This window comes from Sinocyclocheilus grahami, unplaced genomic scaffold (assembly GCF_001515645.1).
Source record: "Sinocyclocheilus grahami isolate Dianchi unplaced genomic scaffold, SAMN03320097.WGS_v1.1 scaffold445.1, whole genome shotgun sequence".
Classification (NCBI taxonomy): domain Eukaryota; kingdom Metazoa; phylum Chordata; class Actinopteri; order Cypriniformes; family Cyprinidae; genus Sinocyclocheilus; species Sinocyclocheilus grahami.
Genome location: NW_015505624.1, coordinates 462,434 through 478,684, shown reverse-complemented (window position 1 = coordinate 478,684; position 16,251 = coordinate 462,434). Strand labels below are relative to the sequence as shown.

Here is a 16,251-nt window from a genome sequence, read left to right as displayed (position 1 = left end):
GAAGCTTCTAATTTCACCCTCTGCAATTACACAGCACAAAGCTGTTATTCCCCTTGCCTTCCACTGTTGAAATATTGGATCTTCCCAGCCTGACTTAAATTGTTCATCATGAGTAATCCACCTAAGTATTCCAATTTCTTTCTCCAATTTGAAATGTTTAACAATAGAATGCCAAACGTTCAATGAAAATGTTACTATTGGGTCCAGTTTGTCTTTATTATATCCTTGAATTTCGCACTCCCCTATAAATGATTGAACTTGAAGATCTTGTATATTTGTTTCTATGTCTTTCCATTTAGCTATATAATTAAAAGAGCACCAGTAAAATATGGAACGTAACTGTCCTGCACAGAAATAGTTTTTAAGATTTGGCAGAGCCATACCACCTTTTTCTTTAGGTAGCTGGAGTGTTGAATAGCGCACTCGGTGTCTTTTACCTCCCCATATATACCTAGATATTAATTTATCCCATTCAAAGAATTGCTTTGGTGGGATTTCCACTGGGAGTGATTGAAACGGATACAACAGGCGAGGTAAGATATTCATTTTCATTCCCCTTATCCTATCACTGAAGCTCATAGGGTATTTGGACCACCTCTCAATGTCACTCTTTATATTATTAGTAATTGGATCATAATTGGTCCTATACAATTTAGTTAAATCTTTAGTTATATTTATACCTAGGTATTTTAGACATTTTGCATCCCAATTAATGTCATAGTTTTGTTTAAGTCCCATGTTTGGTTTACAATTAAACATAAGAATTTGGGTTTTTGTTACATTTAATTTATATCCAGCATATTCATTAAATTGCTCTAGTACTTGCATAAGATTTGTAAAAATGTTTTTTGGGTTCAGCTAGATTATGCAACATAAACTTTGATTCCTCACACAAAACTGTGCATGGAAAAGTATAAAACCTGCGGTAAGATGATGTAGTTCTTTAAAACTATAAGCAATCATGCAAGGGGCAGAGGATATCTAGAATTTTCTTAGTGACATGTTACAATTCAGTGGAAATAGCAAAATGCAATGTGAGCCAACTAAAACACTAAAATATTATGACAAAACATAAAATTAGAGTACAAATGCATGCAGTACATATAGAATATGCCCCCTGTTACCTTAGCCACGTGTTGACATCAACAATGAAAATGAGCAGACTTTCAGAACTTTTGGTCACCTTTTGTACCGCTTACATGTCTGGCCATTTTGTTTCCATATTTGATTATTTACCGTTTACGCACAGAGCCAGCCATGTCGAAATTAGACTGTTTGTTATCTTACTTGGTTTTGAGATGGCAAGTCTCTGTAGACTTGGCCAAACATATCAAACCAAAGTAAGTATTACTTATGTACTGACACGGTCTCATCACTGAAGCAGAGTTACATTATTTGCAATGGCAGTATCATGTGCAGTGCCTGAGGTGTCCTCCCATCAATCCAATTACACTTTCAGTATGTCTTATTCTACTTGAACCTAAAAACAGTAATAGTCCCTCTGTGGTCCTTTGACGCACTGGATGTGTATCACAGCCATCTGCCGTATGTGCGTATGTATATAGCAGAGGCTTACAAAAGCTATTGTGCTTTGTGCTCTCCTTGCTACAATTACCCTTGTCTTTAGCTATAGTATTCCTTTGTGTGGGTCTTAACACTAACACAACCATATGAGCGTTTTGAGTGTTCATTTACCTCCCCCGAGTGAGCATCCTCTCATTTCCAGCAGTACATATACAGTATGAGCTGATTTAATGTATGAAACCTTGCTCTGTCATGATGCAGCTTGTAACCCAGCAGGTGGTTTTGTAGTTTCCTTCCCACCAAACGCATCAATAGCGTGGCCTTCAATTATTGAGCTACCGCGCTCAGCTGAAAGTGAACAGGGATGTTTCGTGACCCATCACAGTCAATAGAAGTCAGTGGAGTAAAGAATAAATGTGTGCGTGTATGTCTACATTGCCCACAGCAAGGTCTTATGCTCTTTACTGTACAACCACATCACATACTCAGTTCTCCGGTGCGTTTGTTGGGCTTCTCAGCGGGAAGACTTATTAGAAGCCCAAGGCAAGCAAGGAGTCTCTTTTAAGGTTGTGTGCTCACACCTCTAACTGTGCGTCACACATCTGTGCGCTGACTTTGGCGAGACGCCCCCCCCCAGGATGAGTGTTTGATATTGCCGACAAACCTCATCATTTCATAACTTATATATGTTATGTGGTCTGCCTTTAGGGGGAGCTCTGGGATTTTTCTCTGGGATTCATCTTGTTAGTCCACATTCTCAGTTATGTTCAAGCCCCGGCTGAAACCGTTTCTGTCAGAGGACTGTCTGAAAAAATTCGAGTTATCATGTGCGGCTAAGTGTGAAGCGTGATAGCGTCTGCGCTAAAGAGCGCGGTGTCCCTGGCTCCCCCGGTTGGTGATTGAGCGAAGAGACTGGCGGTCTTGCACCGACTTCTCTGTGCTATAAAGCCAGGGGGACTTTACAATGGTTTGTTGGCATGCCGCAAATTAGCAGATTCAGCTCGCAATGGTTGATGCTTTCCTGCTGTTCACGGGCGCTTGTTAGTCCTGTACAGTTTAACAAAACTCCCCCAGCTCAAGCCTTTTGCCTCCGTAATGAGCTAGAAGATTGCTTCTGCTAGGACAGGCTTATCTGCAGTATCTCCCCAAGGAAAGAAGCACTAGCTTTAGCCAATTCCAACTACGCTCTTCTGCATATTCCTAAAGGCTTGCATACCAGTTCAATCTTCCCAGATCTGAAATTCACATTCAAACTTTTTCACAGATTCGGCCTTGCATGTATGTATTGTATACACCTGTGCACCAAGCTGTAGTTCCATTCTTCTTACTCCTCATCCGTGTCGACTCCTGATCTAAAACCTCACCGTAAGGCACATTGGACGGAATCTTCCCAACGGGGATTTGGACCTGCGACCTGAATCCCTTTACCTGTCCCGTGGGGTTCCCCTAATGATTGCCCTATGTTTTCTGACACAGAAAAGGCAGTACCCAGAAGGCAAGGTCCAGGTCACCGGCACATCTCCTTGCACATCAATATTTCATGACTTCTTACTTTAAATCTCCTCTGCTAGCTCCTTCGTAGTTCCTGCTCAATCACTTACAGAGCAGCAGCTCACCGGGTGCCCTGCACTCAATCATTTACGATAAAAATGTTAGCAAAAGTCAACCCTGCTGCGCCCCACTTGAACTGAAGCTGACTTCAGTGAATGGCTCTGGACAAATTTACTCCATAATCAAACGAGACTTAGTAGCTCTCAGACAAGATATTGCTTTCCGAGAACTTGCTATGCCTATGTTCCTTATTCCTTTAGGATTCGTTCGCACAAAAATGAAACATTTGGCATCATTTGCTAACCCTTATGTTGTCCCAAACCTCTATTTTTTTATTTTGAAGTTGGAACACAAAAGGAGAACTTTAAAGAGTTGTACTGGTTGTTCTTTTCCGTTACAGCAAAAAGGACTGTGTGAAACATTAAAGTACTCTAAAAATGGTACATATGACATGTGCACCATATTCTTTGTAAGTATCACATAATATATAAGTATTTTAAACACATTCAGTTAAGTCATTATTCATTGAAAAAATTAACATCCATCCCAGTTTGGCCCATTCATGTGAATTATTCTTTCAAGTCAGATCGGTTGATCTAGTTCTCAACCGAGTTAAACTCACTGGCTTGATCTGGTCCCAGCAGTTAACAGTTTGCTAAATTGGGAAGGTTATTCATTAATAGCAACTTAGCACACACTTTATATGGAACACATATGGCTTCAGAAGTCATATGACACTTTGATGTTACCTTTATGGTACTTCGGCATCCTTTTTGAAGCTTGAAAGCTTCAGTTCCTATGGGAACTAGGTGCATGGAAAAGTATAAAACCTTTGGTCAGATGATGTAGTTCTTTGTCTGTGTTCACTCTCTCTTTCTCTTGCCCTCTCTAAGTACATTGCCCGCTCTTCCTGACTATAGAAAGCCCTGTCATCTTAGGTTTCGCGTTTGTGTTGTCAAAAGTCAAGTTAAAAATAGTCCAAACTTTTTAGGTCCTCGTGGACTGTGTATAAGTTTGCCCGACAGCAAAGGCCAGAACTCTGTGTAACTTAAATTGGAAGGACACTTTTGGTTGATGAAGAGCAAAGAGGCCAGAACTTCACTGACCTGCTGGATCAAACAAAGGCTTACCAACTTGATGAGAGATCAGTCTCACAATCTTACATTGAGTTGTATATAGAGCACATATATTACATCAAATATCAGATATATAATTAATTGGAGCAACAAATTAGCATTAGTAGTATAAGTATTGTGCATCACAACAGTTTTATTTTTATTTTTTGCATTAGTATTAAATATATTATCGTACACAGTATTAACCCTCTGAAGAATGCAAAACAAGGTCACAATTTATTTTAAGGTCCAATTCTCGCTACTAACAAACCATTAACTATGTCTTTTGCTTAAAAAAAACTCCTAATTTGCTCAATATTTAGTAAGGTAGTAGTTAGGCTTAGGTATTGGGTAGGATTATGTATGTAGAAAAAGCTCATGCAGAATATGTGCTTTATAAGCACTAATAAACAGCCAATATGTTAATAATAGGCATACTAATACGCAACTAGTTAATAGTGAGAATTGGTCCCTATACTAAAGTGTTACCCAAAACAAATGTTATATTATATACATTTAAATATTCTAACAACTACCTATGTTCAAATGTTTTGGGACGGGGTTTTAATGTAAAACATAAGAAATCCACCAAGTCTGCATTTCTTTAATTAAAAATAAAGCTATAAAGTTATATTGTGAAATATTACAATGTAAAATTTCTATTTTAATTCATTTAAAAATGTTATGTATTCTTGCTAAATTTCAGCAGCCATTTCTCCAATCTTCAGTGTCACACGATCCTTCAGAAATTATTCTAATATTCTAATTTGGTGCTCAAGAAACATTTCTTGTTATTGTCTTTATTGAAGACAGTTGTGCTTCTTAATATCTTGTGGACACTGATATTTATTTATTAATTTATTTTTGCATTCTTTGATGACTAGAAAGTTTTTTGTAATCTTTTGTAACATCATTGATGCATGTAGTCTTTTTCGATCATTATAGCTCAATAAAAGTATAAATTTTCGTTTAAAACAATCCTGCTTTCAAATACTTTTGAACAGTAGTATTTATTGAATATCATGCATTAATAATGTACCTAATATTTACATGATCATCTACAACGGTATAACACAACATTACAACCAGCTCCCCCGAGGAGTCCAAGTGTGGTTATATTTCGACAGTGGCTCAGATTTGACATGACACTGGCAAACATGTAAACATTTACACAATCGTTCACATTTAAACTTCTGTCACTATCTGAAATCGTTCACTCATCCATACTTAAACACGTGCGCTCGTAGATCAACACCGGGTCATGACTTGTCATAAGTGTCATGTTTGTTGCTTTTTGATGTTCCGCTGAAAGATATACGCATCCTCCCAAATTATAGAGGTCTCCCTTTGACATTTGACTGCACACATGCTCCCAGACTGTGAGTGATACCCCCCCCCCACTGACAGCAGGAGTCTCACATCTCACAGGTAGTGAGAGGTTTAATAAAGTAATAAAGCACAGTAGCAGGGAGCGTGTCACAGCTTGATACCCTCAGACGGTCATCTTCCCTGCCGCTCTGATTAAGGCCGGTAGGTTACACCAATAGGCAGTCATCACCCTGAACATAACTCAGAGCGACCCACTCCATTTCATCTGCACTCTCTCTCTCTTCTTGCTTGGGGCTGAAGGATGGGTAGATATGAATGTTGTGAGCTGTTCGATGTCAGATCTACTCCATCTCAACAGGCTTGTTGGCAAATCTAGAGTGTGTTTGCATGAACAAGGAGCATGCTTAATATTAGAACCGACTCTCTAAGGATCTTGGTGATGGAAGTATAAACTGACTGCGGGCTTTTCGCTAACCAATGATCTCCAGTGCTTGTCATCAAAATTCTGCCAAAGCACTCTGACTGCTACATTGCTGTTTATCATGATGATACCTCAAATCTGTGCCCCAGAAGATTGTATGTTATGGCTGTAAGCTTACACTTGTATTTACATGAAAATCCGTCAAGACGTCACGAGGTTCTGCTTTGAACGGCTACCGCTTTGAGCATGTTTGTCAAGAGTGGTTTGTAAAGATTTGTGTTTGCTCCCATAATGTAATTAGTAGTGCTCACTAAGGATTTGAACAAACCCTAATAACTCGTCCCTCATGTGCCACAAACATTAATGATGCTTCAAGTTATGGAACTTGTTGAAGAAAGGTGTCGTGTTAATTTTCTATGTGATTGGACTTCCCGAGACATGGTAAACGGACAATTGTGGCAGCAAATTTTACAACTTCTCAAAACATATAATTAATATATTATATAATAAGATGTATTATATTATATATGTATTTTAAATTATTTATTAATATGTATTGTCTTTTTAGTCACACTTTATTTTAAGGTCCAATTATCGCTGTTAACAAACAATTTTTGTTACTATGACATAACTTATGTCATAGTAACAAAATAACTATGACTTGACTTTTGCCTCAAACTCCTAATTTGCTGCTTATTAATAGTTAGTAAGGTAGTTATTAAGTTTAGGTATTGGGTAGGATTAGGGATGTAGAATATGGTCATGAAAAATATGTGCTCTATACGTGTTAAGTAGCCAGTATGTTAATAATAACCATGCTAATAAGCTAATTGTGTTAATTGTGAGAATTGGTCCCTAAACTAAAGTGTTGCTATATTTTTCAACTATATTGAAAGCTGAAAAGTGTGCATCCTGATATTTAAACAGTTTTAGTTTAAAAATAGCACAGCAAAATATCAAGAGATGTGAAAGCATATGTAAATTTGGTTACAATTCATATCAAAATATGTATTTTGAATATGCATGTATTATGAACACAATGTGGACAACAAATAACAAACAATAAGAATTATATTACAGTATTGTAGTAATTCTAATGTTATTTCAGTTGGATTTTAGTTAGAGTAGAACTGACTAATCACAAATGTGGTCTAATTCTTATATGATAAAGAGTATGACATGATTATACTAAATTTAAAGAAAGTTTTCATATTATTGGGCTGACTTTTGCACAGGCAAGCACCACACACCACATTCTTTGATTTGTGTGTGTGTGTGTGTGTGTGCATGCATTTATTTCATTATAACTTCTCAGCTGTAACCTAACATATAGTGAACAAAAGTGTAAAAACTCTTAGAACAGGTAATTGTGGACTGCGTGCATTGAGTTTGTCCTCGTTTCAAACCTATCCCACCTGAAGTGTGTCACCAGGTCTTGCGTCAGAACGTTCCAGAATGGACCACTGTGTCTATTCCCCCACTGGCCCCATTAATTAAGACCCATCATCAACCGTTCGCCCCCCGAGGGAGAGACAGACAAAATAATTAAAATGATCAATGAAGAGAAACTACAGCCCATCTAAAGGTGAACCCAGCCTTCACTCCCACATAAAACTAGACCACAGGCTTCGAAAAAACACACTAGTAACACATACGCCTTCTCGGAACCCAGAGCAGCTTTTGTTTATATGATAATGATTATATTTAGACATAGTACCTTCTGCTTAAGCGCAAATTGCATTTTGCATCATAGAGGAATAGTTCACCCAAAAATGTTATGTAATTACTGTCATATACGTTCCTCTGTGGAACACAAAGGAGAAATGTATCCAAGCTGCTCTTTTCCATACAGTGAACATGGATGGTTACCAGGGACGTCAAACTCCAAAAAGGACTGTAATATAGCTTTGCATGAGGAACAGACAGAAAATTTGTTTATGATCTCCCACTCCACTGCAGCTCTCAAATCTCATTTGAACATGCACATAATAATTCATATTTGGCACATCAAAACACAGTTCCAGATGTGACACCAGTGACACTAAATGGTCGTGGTGTTTTGTAACCGAATGCATCCAAATTTGAATTTGTAAAAGGGCTAATCATATTTCAGCAGTGTTGTTATTGTTTACTAAAACTGATTAAAACTACCTGAAAATAAGCTGAAATAAAATAAAAAATATTAGTAAAAAAACTTGAAAATTAGAAATGCTGCAGGCTAAAGTACTTTTTTATGGCTAACTAAATTCTAAAACAAAAACTGAAAATATAAAAATGTTCAAAAGTTCAAAATATTAATAAATAATATATTAGTATTTATTTTTAGCTGTACAAAACAACTAATTTTGCTGCTTTATACTGCAAATTGTTGTCTTACCATATTATTTTAGTGTAGTATCTTAATTATGAACACAGGTGGTTTGTAATAATAATAATAATAATAATGTTTAATTTATATAGCGCCTTTCCCAAGCTCAAGGACGCTCTACAAGGTACACCAAAGCAGCAAATATTGATTACAAAGAAACAATTTCATTGGACATTTGCCCAATTCAGTTACAAATAATGCAGTTGCATATAACACAGATTATGTAGTAAAGACAGAAATAGAAAACAAAACAGACAAATACACAATGTAAATTAGTGATAGTGTTGATTAAACAAATACGTTTTAAGCTTATAATGCAAACACTTTTACCGTTTTCTGCACGTTCTTATTCTTCTCGTTATTTCCCTAATGAACCGGAAGTCCATAGACTTACTTCCTAGTTTAAGAATAAGGTGGATAGGGGAGGAAATTACATCTTAAATTTAATTCTGTTCCTGACAAAGACTTCAGCATCATGTGGACATATGGAAATATATATTACTTTCACACCACCTGGTTACCTTATGTGTTCACTTCACAGAGAAGAGCAGCTTGGACATTGTTAAACATCAATTTTTCATGATTCATGGAAAAAAAATGAAAGTCATTTAGGTTTTAAGGAACATGAGAGTTAGCAAACAATGACAGAATAAAAATTTTGGGTGAATTAAAAATGCATTAAAGTGCTTCAAAAAAAATCAGAAAATGCAAAAATGGCATCTTATCACTAGTCCACCTGTCTCTTTATTTACGTAAACAGCAGTTTCCAGGGATTAAGTCTTTTAACAAAATAAAATTAGTGGTGCATGTCATTAACAGCGATTCCGACAACACTTGCAGTTATAAATACGTGGAAGAAAGCCAGAGCTCTGCATTATAGAGTTCCTTCCCACACAACTGAACATATGCAGATGTCCTTGCAGCCCGGCCTTGTCTGTTGAGTGTCTAATTAAGTGCATTTCACGCTCGTGTGGTCACTTTGACGAGGAGGTGACTGCGAATGACTGCGGGGTAATTGGACTGGATGTAACGTGTGCAGTCTCGAAACCACTTCCTGCCACCTTTGCGTATACCGTGCTGTTTGTGTGTGAGTGCTCTAACACGCTGTACAGTTGGGAAGATTTCCATTGCCCGCATTTACCCTTGAAGAGGAGACCTGTCCGTCCTGTTTATTGCTGGAAGAAACACATCCATTGATTTTCATTAGGACCCTCCTGTCCGTGTCTGGCATTGCAGATAATCTTCCCCCCTCTGCGTGTGGAGCTCATTGCACCTCCAGCTGGAGTGGTTACGCCACGTGGGCTCTTCAGGTGGCATCTCACGTAGCCAGATTAACCTTTTCGGCATGAACCTCCCATGTAAAGGAAGACGCTGTCTTGCTGATAGATCAAGTGACCGATAGGTCTGAAATGGGACACAAATTACTTTTGTTCCAAGTTGTTGACCGTGTCCTACCAACACTGTAAAACAAAACTTGGTTTTGGCTTATGTGGCACCACAGTGAAATCTCATTGGTCCAACATGCATATGTTCATATTGGCTGTGATTGTGTTGCATCACTTTTGCTGACTTAATTAATGCTCCTGCTTTGACTGAAGAATGGATTGGTTCAACAGGGTTATCACAGTACAATATGTTTGAGAAGGATTACGTACACCACTTTGTGTCCCATTCAGCAGACACAAGGCCTTGTTAAAGAGTTACTATTATTATACCCGCTAGGCCTTCACGTAAAGGCTCATCTTGTTTCAGCCTGCCCTTTAATTTCATTGTTTTATTTCGGCACCATCAGAAAATGTGTCAAGAAACCTAAATGAGGAGATGGGATAAGTGGTGAGAAAAATAAAAATGAGAAACGTGAAAGGTCAAACTAAATAGAGGATTTTTTCCTCGATCTCTTAATAATACAAATTCTCATTTAAACTCACTGGTTTCCTTCTGTTTTCCTAAAGAGATCTTATTGCACAGTTATGTAGCACTTGATCTGTTTCATCTGACAGTTGTTAAGTTTAGGTATTGGGTAAGATTAGGGATGTAGAATATGGTCATGCAGAATATGTGCTTTATAAGTACTAATAAACAGCCAATATGCTAGTAATGTGCATGTTAATAAGCAACTAGTTAATAGTGTGAAATTTCCCTATAGATGTCCCTATAATAAAGTGTTACCTATTTATGTAAATTGTGAACTGGCCATTTTTTCAATCGCTGTACAGTTGTACAATACACTGTAAAAGCAATTCATTAAACGGCGAATAAACCGATTGAGTATATTTGATGTAACTTAACTTGACATACCAAAAATTACAAAGTAAAGCACAAAAACTAGAAATAAAAAATAAAACTTGTGTTACTGATTTATTTCAATTCAGAATTTGTTTATGAATTTGTTATTTTAAATGTATGTATGTATTTATTTATTTATTTATTTTTATTGAACCAAGCTGGTAGGCAAATGTGGGTGGTCATATGTTAATGAGCTCATAATTGTAAGGTCATAATGCAAATTGATATGAGTCCTTTAATCGTGACTTCAGTGTTACTCTCATCTTTATGTTCACAGGCAGAGCCTGAAGGATTCTCTCATTTCCATTTGTACGTGTGCGCTGCCTTCCTGGTGAGATGGAGGAAAGAGATACTAGAGGAAAAGGATTTCCAGGTAAGATGTTTTTTTGTGTCGTGTTGTGCGGTCCCTGAGCCACAGTGTGTGTTGTCCTTGCGTGAGACCCCTCCTCCCTCATTAACTTGCAGGGTTGAGGGGTCAGTGCGCCTGCATTAGTGTGATGACAACAACAGCTGCTGTAAGGTGACATTGCGCCGTCCCTTTGAGACTCTTCTATTTCCTGTCCCCTCTCACACTCACTTGTTCCATGTGATCAAGAGGTAAAGGGTTTAGGCATGGGGGCTTGGAGAGGGCGGATGTGTCACCAGAAGTACAATATGAGTTTACTTATATAACCAAAATTCCATGTCTATTACTGGATTCTTGTGTCTTACTTTTCCTCATCCCATCAATCACTCAATCATCCCAGTTCAATGCCTGCAAATTTTTGATTTGTATTATTTATTTATTTAGAAATTAGTCATGATAATGTTTATAATATCATAATATCTTCATGCCTTCTACTTGAATTTAGCAGATTAGAGCTTGGCGATAATATAATTACTTTTTGCGATGATACAAGCAATCAAGCAGTTGAGATTTGCTATGTAGTGTATATATCATCCTACATGAGTTTACTGTATGCATGTAGATAAAGTTGGATATAATATATATTCAACGTTATATAGAGAGCTGTACGATAATACAGTTTACATTTTAGTTCACCCAAAAATGAAAATTCTGTCATTAATTACTCACCCTCATGTTGTTCCAAACCTGTAAGACCTTCGTTCATCTTCGGAACACAAATTAAGATACATTTGATGCATTCCGATAGCTCTCTGACCCTCTATAGACAGCTACGTTATTATCACGATCAACACACAGAAACGTAACAAGGACATCAGTAAAGTAGTCCATGTGACATCAGTGGTTCAACCGTAATTTTACTAAGCTACGAGAATACTATTTAACCGATCTCCTTGCTATGTTTCTGAGCCTTGATCGTGTAAGGACACTTGCTGTCTATGGAGGGTCAGAGAGCTCTCAGAACTCATCAAAAATATTTGTATTTGTGTTCCGAAGATGAACAAAGGTCTTACGGGTTTGGAACGACATGAGGGTGAGTAATTAATGACAGAATTATGATTTTTTTGGGGTGAACTATCCCTTTAATGTATTTGTCTTATTTTATAGTTTAACCAGGAATATCATAAATTACAAAAAAAAAGTGTCTTTGTAATAAACATGTAATAACTGTCTGAAAGTCTTTTTCAGGTTAGCGTTACTCAACCAAAAATTTTAATTCTGTCATGATTTACTCTCACTTATGTCATTCTAAATGCATATGTTCTTTGATTTCTATATTTTTTTTTCTGTGGGACACAACTGGGGCATTTCTGAAGAATTTAAAACACTATGATTGAATCATCGAGTCATTGACCACTCACGGATCAGTGAATTAATCATACTTTTGAGCCATTTTAAATTTTGAGCCTTTTAAATAAACTGGTTGATTTAAATATGCAAACTTTCATTCAGGAATGGAACTCCCACTTTCTACTATTAATTCGGTTTCTTATCGGTTTCTTATCAGTTCCTTAATAATCAAGTCACGTCCTGCTTTTGACTTTTGTCAGAATCACGTAATTTTACAGGTTTGAAAAGCATTCAAAATGCAGAAATCTGAGTGATTTTTTTTTTCTTTCTAAATCTTTGTCTTCTCTTTAAACTTGCATCTCTGTGGAGTGAATAGACTGCTCAGTGTGTGTTGTTGAATATGCAGCGAGTCAGTGGTGTGTATCAGCAGTGTGTTGTTGTGGGGCGGTTGATTTATTGTGTTTACAGTGCCCAGTGATTCAGAATTATCCCCTGCACCAGCTCTGCAGCACGCGGCTGCTGTTTGGCATTCAGACAACAGCCCCGGGCCTCAGTCTTTACCCGCCTGTGCCATGTGTCAGCAGAGAGATTATTTCCCCTATTCTGTCTCCTTATCCTTTTGTTTCACTGTATATTCCTTCCTTTTTTGCTGGTTTGTTTTCACACACATGATGGGATAAGCGATACCCTATTGTGCCCTGCAAGACCTAGACCAGTTAGAGGTATAGTGGTTTTATGGGAGATCTGTGGCGAAGAAGTTGACTTTGCTGCACCCAACCTATGATTTCACCTCCTCCAGTGCAATCTGTTCAGGTCAAGCTGCCCTAGACAAACAGTTCCCATACAATTCCTTGCTGCTTCTTGCCTTTTTTGAAGGGAAGAAGCAGGGAAGGCTGCTCTTAAAATAATTGGCTAGCTGTTTTCTGGAACATAGTGAGTTGCCTTTGTCTACATAGGCAGATGCCTTCTAAGGAAATGAAGAATCTGATTTGGAAGGCTCTAGATAGGAAGCAACTCCCTATGTGCTCTTCATGTTAGGCATACAAATGATTTAACTCATTTGTTTTCATGATGTTAGCATGTTGCTAAGCTATTGACACTACAGTCAATTATACACACAGAATGTTGTCAAAATGGCCATCTTGGGGAATATCCTACCTAAAACAGTTTACTTTAGTTATGTCTTATGTGAACATGAACATTTGGGAGAAAATCAGATGTGTGTCAGGATCCATGTAAAATATATGTGTTGTTGTCGTGAAGGTTTATCAAATGGCAAAAGAAAAAGGTTAGTTTGATCAGAGAAAATTGGGACCAGTGATAATTTTGCAGGGACTGTAAGAAATCTCAATTACTGAGTTGAAAAAAATTCATAGAGTTAAGCCTTGTTGTTGCTGTGCATTCTGGGATTGCCTTCTCTGCAATGAATGTTGCCTCAAAATGTTGTTTAGGTAGACTGCCCTTTAGGTTACTGATAGTCATGCAATACACAATTTTGGGGTTCACATAGTATAATGGATAGTGTGCAAAGTGAAGGATTTTGTTTTAAAAGTTAAGATGGAACAAAAAATGGCACATCACTATATTTAAAGTTGGGATGTGCAATTTTATTTAACAATAGTGTCACCGAACAGTATAAGAAAAATAATCAGGGTTTTCACACAGGTTTACTGAACACTCTCCCTGTCTTCCATTAGTTGGATAAACAGATGTTGGTTAATGTTGGTTAAGCCAGTGTTTCAGTTAGGCTGGTGCAGATGTTAAAATAAACACAAAAGTATTTGAATACTACCAGAGTTAATATAAAATATCTTTAACACACCTAAAATAAGTATTCATGTACATATCGTCATAGAATCAAGACAATGGAAAACTCTCTAAAAGCAAAGTGCACTTCCATATAGGATACGTTTTTTTATAAAATGTCTTTAAATTTGATTCTTCTCATGAATATAATTTTGATTCAGTGTGAGATATCGAGGGAAAGACCTGACGTGAAGTATTAAATAAGTCTCCATTCAGTGAGTTACGAGAGTGAGTTATGGTTCTATCCCAGCATATCAAACTGTGAAAATTAGTCTTGTCCTTTGGGACACTGGTCTTTCGTAGCAGTTGGATTTCAGGATGTGTCTTAAAGATGGCCTCTGGCTTTTCCTCTGTCTTTCTCTCACTCCATTTAGCACTTTATATATCTTTCTAAATATAAAAAAAGCATTTTTATTGTGGAATTTGTTCTCATTAGGACAGGTTTGCAAGAAATACTTAAAGCCCCATATTTTCTCAGATCTAATACACATGTAGTTTTTCAGGGGAATGCAAACTGAAGAGAGATGGATTGATGGGCGGAATTTTTTTTGTGATTTTTCAAGTATATCTTGCACACAGCAAGACTGTATAGAATGGATTTTGAGAGACTGAGTTGCTAACGAAGGCTTTCTTAATGAGCATAACAGTTAATGGCTCTTGAAAATGAAATCAGAAATTGTATAAATCCTTAATTAAACGCAATCCATAATAAATTGTTGCTGTCGGTAAATGATGTTTATTTAAAGGAATTGTTCACCCATAAATGAATATTCAGTCTCAAAATTAAATGCTTACTGTGATTTATAGTCTGCCAAGGATGTCCGAGCTTCAAAACATTCAAAACGGATGTTCGAGCTAGTCCCATATAATATTCAATGTCTCCTGAAATCATACAATTGTTTAGCATTATTTGCCTCTTCAGTTTAGTGAAATGTTATTTGCACTCTCATGCAGTCAAATATCAAAACACTTTGCATCAGGTTAAACGTCAATAAAATCAAACTTCACTGGTTCTGTCTCAAGACCAATTGTTATTGACTTCAGACCTGGTGAGGCGCATCTTGATGGGCCAGTGTAATGCAAGTAAGATCAGATCATTTTAGGAGCTCACTTTCATTGTATAAAGAGGAACGGCCTGGATATTCTTCTTTTGTATTCCACAGATGTAAGTTAGTTAGTCTTACAAGTTAGAAATTGGATGAGAGTAAGAAAATAATGACCAGAATTTGACATTTTTGCATGAACTGTCCCTTTTAAACATAATCTAAATGATGTAGATATCCATGCGGGTTTATTAACGTGTCAGAGGAGTAGGTGTGTCTTGTGTTTCACTGTGACTTTTGTCTGACCCCCTGGTATTTCAGGGCATTCTTAATGGCTTCTATTCTTGGCAGGAGGGCAATTAATGAGTATTGAAGCAGGGGGGAAATCTTTACTGGGACAGAGTAAAGGTTAAAAGGACTATACCACAGCGCCCTCATGGAAACCTGCTGTATGAACCAGTCTGACCCGCTTTTACCCTTCCTGCACGCCTCATAATGTGCATAATGATATATTGTCATCTTACCTGTAGGTATGGTTGGGGAACGGAAACTGTTCTTAATGAGAAATGGTACAGTTTTTGAAAAGATATTGGAGCTGAATGATGTTTGTGGTATTTGGTTCACGCAACATCTGCTTTTTTTGGCAAAGTGGGCATGAACAAGAATCTGAGCTAGTGTCAGGTTGTCATATGAATTTCTCTTGGCTGTATGCGTGTTCAACTTTCAGCCATGTTTCTTGCAGTTAAAAAATTGGTGCAAATGGCTTATTTTGTGGAATATAATTTCGACTTCATAGAAATCACACACATGAAATGCCTTACAGAACTATATAAAAAAATATAAAAAGCTGAGAATGATGCCCTGACAAACAAATTTAATACAGTGATTTATTTAAATTTGTTGCTTACAAAAATGCAATTAATCAAAATACACAATATACACAATGGAGAAAGCTAATTTTTGCCCCCATAATGGTGTTACAGCATTTGCCAGCATTCTCTAAACCAGATGTATTCAGTTGAAGTTCCAAAAGGCCAGTTGCTTCTGAGAATTCTTCTACAAAAAAAAAAAAAAAAAAAAAAAAAAAAATATAAAAATAAAAAAAAATATAA

At 37.0% G+C, this 16,251-nt stretch overlaps 1 protein-coding gene across 1 annotated transcript in view; it reads left to right on the top strand.

Moving 5' to 3' along the window:
- Positions 1-16,251, top strand: part of tbc1d22a (TBC1 domain family, member 22a) — a 149,313-nt gene that overhangs the window by 131,993 nt on the left and 1,069 nt on the right. Inside the window, exon 12 of the mRNA XM_016234144.1 lies at positions 10,872-10,967. Coding sequence (XP_016089630.1) covers positions 10,872-10,967 — 96 coding nt within the window. The remainder of the gene's footprint in view (positions 1-10,871; positions 10,968-16,251) is intronic.